General features: G+C 41.1%; 1 protein-coding gene across 1 annotated transcript; it reads left to right on the plus strand.

Moving 5' to 3' along the window:
* The first annotated feature begins 312 nt into the window (after nucleotides 1–312).
* Nucleotides 313–2,661, plus strand: LOC124284247. Its single transcript, XM_046720316.1, has 2 exons — nucleotides 313–1,954; nucleotides 2,251–2,661. The coding sequence occupies exons 1-2, from the start codon at nucleotides 1,037–1,039 to the stop codon at nucleotides 2,290–2,292; spliced, it is 960 nt and encodes a 319-aa protein (XP_046576272.1). The 5' UTR covers nucleotides 313–1,036; the 3' UTR covers nucleotides 2,293–2,661.
* Nucleotides 2,662–8,327: the final 5,666 nt, after the last annotated feature.

An 8,327-nucleotide genomic window follows, 5' to 3' on the forward strand; every position in this document is an offset into this window, starting at 1 on the left:
AAACTTGGACTTAAATCAAATGCCCATCAGCGAGCTCTAGGTCTCAAATGGAATGTTGCTAATGACACCTTTGTATTTGATCCCAACCCAAAGAATGCCATTCTTTCTAAGCGAGGAGTTGTGAGCATTGTCAGTTCAATCTTTGACCCTTGTGGGTTTCTATCTCCTTTCACATTTAGAGCAAAGTGTCTAATTCAAGAACTTTGGCGCCAAAGGTTGGATTGGGATGACCCACTGCCCACTGACCTAGCATTATCATTCAAAGAATGGTTCTCTGAACTGCACCTATTGACCTCCTTTGAAATACCAAGACATCATCCAAAATCTTACCAGATCGGTTGGACAAGTTGAACTGCACTTTTTCTCCGACGCTTCAGAACACGGGTTTGGTGCTGTAGCTTACCTTCGATATGCACCAACATCGCAGAACATTACATGCTCCTTTGTGGCAGCTAAGACTCATGTGGCTCCATTACAACCTGCACTTACAATACCGAAGTTGGAACTACAGGGAGCAGTGTTAGCTGTGCGGCTATATTTAGCATTGAGAGATGAACGCACTGTGCCTGTGGCAAGTGTGAAATTTTGGACTGATTCAAACACTGTTCTACAATATATTAACAATGAGGCAAGGAGATTTAAACCATTTGTTTCCAACAGGATCTCTGAGATACTTGAAGTCACTAAGAGTGAGCAATGGCAACATGTGCCATCACTTGAAAACCCCGCTGACCACTGCACACGTGGACTGTCAGGAAAACACATACACTTTTCTCACTCTTGGTTTCAAGGCCCTGAATTCTTGAAACGGGAAGAAAGCACATGGTTGACAGAAACACAGAATTCTACTGATTGGGAACTGAGTGATGATGATCCTGAGATTAAGAGACATCATGTGTTAAACACAGTGACTGACCATTGTGAAACAGCTGAGAAGAGTATTTGCAAGGAATTGGAAATATCAAGCTTGCTGAACCCTGCAGACTTTTCTTCATGGCAAAGACTATGTCGACGCACAGCATGGATATTACGTGCTATGCGCAACTTCCTATCCTCTGTGAAACGCCTAAAGCTCTCCTCAATTAAACACTCATGTCTTCTACCTTCAGAATATGATGAAGCAAAGCTTTGCTGGGTACAGGAATCACAAAAGGAAGCATTTCACACTGAATTGGACAGTTTTCAGCATGGCAAGGTACTGATTGAAAAAAGCAAACTCCAACCTTTATGTCCATTTTACGATGGCCGACATCTGAGAGTAGGTGGAAGATTGCGAAAGGCTCATAAGCCATCAGAAACTAAACACCAGCTATTGTTACCTTACAATCACCATATCACAAAGCTTATTCTACAGGAGGCTCACATTCATACTGCCCATGGTGGCTCGGAGCATATGATCTCAACTGTTCGTCAGCGATACTGGGCGATCAGTGCAAGGAGAATGGCTAAACAAACCATCAGTAATTGTCTCGACTGTAGAAAGCGGCGTGTAATACCCCATGTGCCCAGAATGGCAGATTTACCTTCATTTCGTCTCAATGCTTCAGCAGGTACATTCGTTCATACTGGTGTTGATTATTTTGGACCCATGTTTGTGAAATTCCGGCGAGGTTCCATCAAAAGGTGGGGATGCCTTTTTACCTGCTTGTCTACAAGGGCGGTTCACATAGAACTAGCTGATTCTCTGGAAACGGACGACTTCATTCTACTCCTGCGACGATTTATTGGTAGACGGGGTCACCCTCAACACATCTACAGTGATAATGGGACTAATTTCAAGGGAGCAGATAATGAATTATCTCAATGCCTGTCAGAGTTCAAGCAAGATAAAATTGGCGATTTTCTTGCTCCACAAGGAATTCAGTGGCATTTCATCCCTCCACACAGCCCACACTTCGGAGGTGCATGGGAGAGGTTGGTCCGTTCAACAAAGACTGCTCTCAGAGCTACTCTGAGAAATACCTATGTTTCTGAATCTGTATTTCGGACTGCTTTGGTAGATATAGAGGCTGTTTTGAACAGCCGACCTTTGACCCACAACCGTCAACACCCTGAGGATTATACCCCAATTACACCAAATCATTTTCTGCTTGGTAGGCAAGATAACCAACTTCCTCCGGTTATGTGCTCAGATCAAGATATCAATAGCAGGAGGAAGTGGCGACAAGTTATTGCAGATCACACATACAGAAGATGGCTGAAAGAGTATCTCCCAGAACTCACTGTTCGACATAGATGGTGTCGTGATAATCGAGCATTGTGTGTTGGGGATCTTGTGTTGATTGTTGTTGACAACCAACCGCGTGGTAACTGGGAGCTCGGTAGAGTATGTGCTATCTTCCCTGGTGATGATGGGAGGATCCGGACTGTGAAGGTGAAATCTAAAAGTGGTGAATATATTCGTCCTGCGAGGAAGATATGTGTGCTCGAAGAAAATGTCTCGACACAAAATGATTCTAAAGAAACCATGTAATGCATGATTTATTTTGCAAAGTGAGTTGAGACCATGAACTGTGAAATGTGACTCTGTCAGGGGGGTGGTGGTGGTTATGTTCGAAATCTAAGTGTATGTTTATTGTGCGGTTTGCGCTGTTTGCTTTGAGGCAGAAGAGTTGCCTCCCTTGAGTGTTGGGGCAGAACAAACAAACACGGACACGGACACGGACACAAGCACATGGGCGACTCGGCGCTAAACCTCATACAGGTATCACAATGTATTCATGAATTGCATGTTTGCACGGGAAAAACAGAGACAGAACATCATTGTATTTCCTGCAAATAAACTCTTGAAATAATTCTTTTTGTTCTTTCACGAACACCCGTGAAGGTCTTGGTTAGAATTGGCCTTCAGTAACCCATGCGACTAACGGGATCGGGTGGTCAGACTCGCTGGCTTGGTTGACACATGTTATTCTTTGAATTCAGATTCGGGATCCAAGTCCCCAATCCCTAATCCGTTTCTAACTTCATGTTCCCTCTCAACAAGGGTTATTGTGGACGTTGCAGCTTCATGGAATGAGCATTCAGTTTCAATTGGTCATCGTTAAAATAATGTATAATGCACAACCGTTCGTCGACTAAAAAGAAAAATGCCACCTTTTTATTCGCGAATCCAAATGAGATTTATTCACGGTGTTTTGCTACTCTACTGGATGAGGATGATTAATTCACAAGTATTCCACCTTGCCAACAACTCGGCCCGAAAATAAGGCGGAAACAAAAAATGGCGTATTCAGGAGTAATTTCGAAGCGCTATGGTCCTTTCCGTTCATGCCAGCCTGCAAGGTGTTTGCCTCAGGATGAAATGTTGTCATGGAGATTCGAGAACGGTGTTAACGCAAAACGAAAGTCACGGAAAGGTGAGCTATTATAAAAGATATTTGTCCATCTGGTAGCGATAAATGCAGTTTACCTTTAAGTTATATCTTCGAGAATCATTCAATCATTCAGTAATGTATATGCAGTCGGTCTTGTAGCATGTCTAAAGAAAAATATTGGTTGTGACGTTAAGGTACACCAACGCAACAAAAGACGGTGGTAGTCTCTGTTGCAAACGAATTGTCCACCTCTCTTTATTATTATTCTGGTTTCCAAACGCTATGGTCCCAGAAAGGACGAAGCCTTGGTCACAGAAGGGACAAATTCATGGTCGCAGAAGAGACGGAGCCTAAACAGTACCACTGATGATTTGAAAATATGCAACTTCTCCTCCAGAATAACGAGGCGAGACAATGATTACGCTGTATATCGAAAATAATTAGATGATTCCATCCAACTTTACTGATCGTCTACAACGGTACGAACCAATACATCGACACGACAAGTATCATTCTTGAAAGAGTTTTGAAACCTTTGACCAAGTAGAAACAGCTTCCACAGAATATTCCTGAATTTCCCACTTGCCGATATGGTTTGTAACCAGTTTTCCTAAATGATTCAATGTCTCAATAACCACAAACAGAATACTCTATAAACAGCATATCATCAAAGTTATTCCGATATTAGGAACGCATTGCAGAATGTGAACTCATGATGCCAATTCTCCTTCTTGTAGCTGCTCTCATCAGGCTGCTGCCAGTGTGTTCCGGCGTAGAATCACACGTGACTCCTTATGTAATGATGACAACCTTGGTGAGCATCCAGCAACCAGTTGTGATCACAACTGTAAAACAATCATCAATTCAATGCAAGGGTTATGGGTCAATAGAGAAACTAAACCTGTTGCATGCCATCTTGAGTAGGATCAAGTAAAGGTTTGAGTACGTGGCATTGTCTAGATGAAATCGAGGAAACACAACTGGAATAAACCCTCTCTGTCCAAGACAGATGCCATCCAAAGTCTGGCTGTCCTACAGGAAATGATTCGATCTGTTCCAACAAGACTGATTGCCATTGTAGTACGCATCACCATACAAACTGTCTGATCAAAGAACTTGGAAGACGTGAAACATCAATAATGATGAAACCGATGCCAGTATGTAAACGTATGAAAACTTCTGCCCAAACCACGCATAAGTATAAACGCTAAAGGTGACTTGTAAACCTGCAGAGATGTCCACAAACATCTGTACCATGGGAAACATATATGCTTGAAGGTTTGCAATCTCTTGAATGAGAGTATTTCATTTCTGTCAATAATTTCGTTCAACTTCAACTTTGTATGCCACATGACAAACTATTAAAAACTTCATTCCTTGCTCCATGGGGCATTGAATATAATTCAATCTCGATGTACATATTTTCAAGAACTACTGCGACAAATAAAAGCAACTGTAATCAAAACTTTACAAACCAAACATGTTTTAGCAAATGCCCCTCTGTGAAATGCTGGACTTCCACAATAGAATCGGTTTCGAATGATAATACTGACTGAATAATCTCTGACTGATGATTTTCGCTCGTTTATAACCTGTTCGTGAAATTCGAGGATTTTGTAAGAAGCAGGCCCCCTCCATGCCCCGTCATTGCCAATATGTTTGTTTATGCATGTGTCTGTAACTTATGTTTCAAGCCGATGGTCTGATGCCATGCAGTAATGTTCAGCAACGTTCCCCCCAAAGTTATCCACCTGAAGATCCAAATATTTTACTGAACTGAACTGACAATAACCATTTGAAAATCCCCAACCTTGAAGTATGCGTCATCCTGTTCACTTCAAGTTCAAATGCCTAGTTTTACTGTTTACTTTCAAGCCATTAGGATTTTGTTAAAACTTTCTATTCTAATTTTGTAATTATGTTCACAAGTATCCGTGTTTTTGGTTATTTGTTTGAGGGTGTACCATGTACTGTGTTTTCGTAGTAACACTGACATTTAACCTTAAGTGAGTCATGGCAAACTGACCATCAGTTGTCCGATTTAAGCATGTTTTGTGTCGTCTAATCTGTTTTTGACGAGTTTAGCTCCGATTTATCCCCATACGCACACTGATTAAATCCTGGTAAGCCAGTGTGTCCATCAAGACTGGGGAATGACGAACGCTCATTGATACACTGTTCAGTGTAGCTTGGACACAGAGAGGGATCAGTGAGCCACACTGGGCTATCCGCTACTACTCTCAGTTTCCCCATGCTATCTTGTGCTATTGTCAGTTGTCATGTGCTAGTCTCAGCTAACATAAACTATCCTGTGTTTTTCTCAGCAATCATGTGTTATTCCCAGATATCCTGTGCTGCCCTGTGTTACTCAACTCTATCTTGTGTTGTCCTCAGCTGTATCGTGTCAGTCTTTGTTGTCTGTTTAATACTGTACTGTGGTATGCCGGTGATATCCCGTGCAATCCTGTGCTAGATATCCCGTTCAATCCTGTGGCGGTGATATCCCGTGCAATCCTGTGCTCTCCTACAATCATGGGTCAATAAAGAAACTACAAAAGGTCCAGACCACCGCTGCCAGGGTTGTTAGCAAAACCAGGAAGTATGAACACGTAACACGGATCCTGCAACACCTCCATTGGTTACCAGTGAAGTACCGTATTCGGTGCTTGGATGGATCAGCTCCGTCCTACCTGTCCAGTCTCACACTGATACCAGCCAGTGAGTGAGTTTACTACGCCACCTTTAGCAATATTCCAGCAATATCACCGCGGGGGACCTTTCACCACTAGGCTACCCAACCGCCCCCTTAGATCCAAAGAGAGGCTCCAACTACAAGTACCAACATCACGCACAAAGACCTTTGGCGAAAGACCCTTTGACTATACCGGACCATGCTTGTGGAATGAACTGCCAATCCATATCAAATTCCAGAACACCCTCACTGGATTCAAATAAAAACTCAAGACACACTTTTTCAACTTAGTTCTTGATCAGTGAAATTCTTTTTCTCAGACAGGACAGGGCTTTTGAGCAGCATTTTCTTGGATATCAGCGCTTACCCCGTATATTAGATAGATAGACTGAAATATGATACATGTGCTATCTTGGGTTATATTGTAGCATCCTGTGCTATCCTACTGTTATGTGCTATCCTACTATAATGTACTACCCCTATTGACTCTACGCTATCACATGCACTGTTATCTTAACATTTGTGTGGAAGGTTAGCAGTATCGGACCCAACACTGAACCTGCACGCCGCAGGTGAAATGTACGTGATCTGCACATCATCCATCGGTGTCCACGCACCGTAATCTCTGTGAAAGACAGGATCTGAACCAGTTCAGAACACAATCGTGGATGCCATATCATCGCTGTAGTCTATTCGGTCCTATCTGAAGGAAATAAAGACATTCCTTCATTGTAACGTCATTAATTGAGTTGATATTTTGACGTCACTGATTGAGTTGATTGAGTTGATATATTGACGTCACTCATTGAGTTGATATATTACCGTCATTGGTTGAGTTGATATATTACCGTCATTGGTTGAGTTGATATATTGACGTCACTCATTGAGTTGATATATTGACGTCATTGAGTTGAGTTGATATATTGACGTCATTGATTGAGTTGATATATTGACGTCACTCATTGAGTTGATATATTACCGTCATTGGTTGAGTTGATATATTGACGTCATTGATTGAGTTGATATATTACCGTCATTGATTGAGTTGATATATTGACGTCATTGATTGAGTTGATATATTACCGTTATTGATTGAGTTGATATATTACCGTCATTGATTGAGTTGATATATCACCGTCATTGAGTTGATATATTGACGTCATTGGTTGAGTTGATATATTGACGTCATTGGTTGAGTTGATATATTGACGTCACTCATTGAGTTGATATATTGACATCATTGGTTGAGTTGATATATTACCGTCATTGAGTTGATATATTGACGTCATTGGTTGAGTTGATATATTGACGTCATTGAGTTGATATATTGACGTCATTGGTTGAGTGGATATATTGACGATATTGATTGAGTTGATATATTAACGTCATTGGTTGAGTTGATATTTTGACGTCATTGAGTTGATACATTGACGTCATTGATGGAGATATCGTTTCCAAACATTAGCTGAGGAAGGTACATGTTGTTATACGAACCTGGATTATGCATAGCACAACTGTTTTGAAATAATTATGTTTTGAATTTTCGTAAAAGTGATACATATACAATCCCCATGCATTGTTATGGAACACCTTGAAAGAATCTGTTATGAGTGAGTTAATATTTATCGTCACAGAATCTGTTATGAAGCTTTGTTTCGAATCTGTCATACACCACACCTCATACAGGGTTTTGCTCCTTTTTACAATTAGAGAAGATATTTTTGTTATGAAAATTACCTTGACGATTGATTCCAGCATTGGAATACAAGACAATTCCATATATTCTTTATGCTGACTGTCGGCTGATATTAATTTCAGTGTCACTTTCTTATGAAATGATAAAAGACATTTTTCGGAGATGGTTAAATGGGCCTTTTACTGGAATACTTAATTATGTCTTGGTGCAGGTTTGACTGGCAGATGTCATCGGTCCCCTGGCTTTCTGTGAGGTAATTAATCTGTCTTTGATTTGCTACCCACATCGGACTCAGTGACTACGAAACCTTGGAAATGTACATCATAGAATGAGGGATGATTGATGTGGGAGACAGCCAACATGGCATGGAAATGTGGAAATTGTGGAAATGAGCTAACACAGCTGAGTTGCTTGGAAGTGGACCATATCAGGATAAAACAAACCGCATGACATTTAACTTCAAACTTGGTGCCTAGAGCGTCAACCACATCCACATTGCGAAATGTGATAAGGCGAACACTTCATTAGGATTTTAGTAAATGGAATAGACATGACTTTTGATTTGGAAAATAGATCTTTGACGTGTGTTGTTTCTAGCCAATTTAGTCAAGTATTTACTGAA

The sequence above is a fragment of the Haliotis rubra genome, unplaced genomic scaffold (genome assembly GCF_003918875.1).
Source record: "Haliotis rubra isolate DU_JTF1 unplaced genomic scaffold, ASM391887v1 Scf331, whole genome shotgun sequence".
Classification (NCBI taxonomy): Eukaryota; Metazoa; Mollusca; class Gastropoda; order Lepetellida; family Haliotidae; genus Haliotis; species Haliotis rubra.

Bases quoted from the DNA above. Each gene is read 5' to 3' on its own strand.
- LOC124284247 (XM_046720316.1), top strand. From the start codon at position 1,037: ATGCGCAACTTCCTATCCTCTGTGAAACGCCTAAAGCTCTCCTCAATT. The intron at 1,955-2,250 runs AGAAATACCTAT...GTGTCGTGATAA, and splicing joins CTGCTCTCAGAGCTACTCTG to TCGAGCATTGTGTGTTGGGG.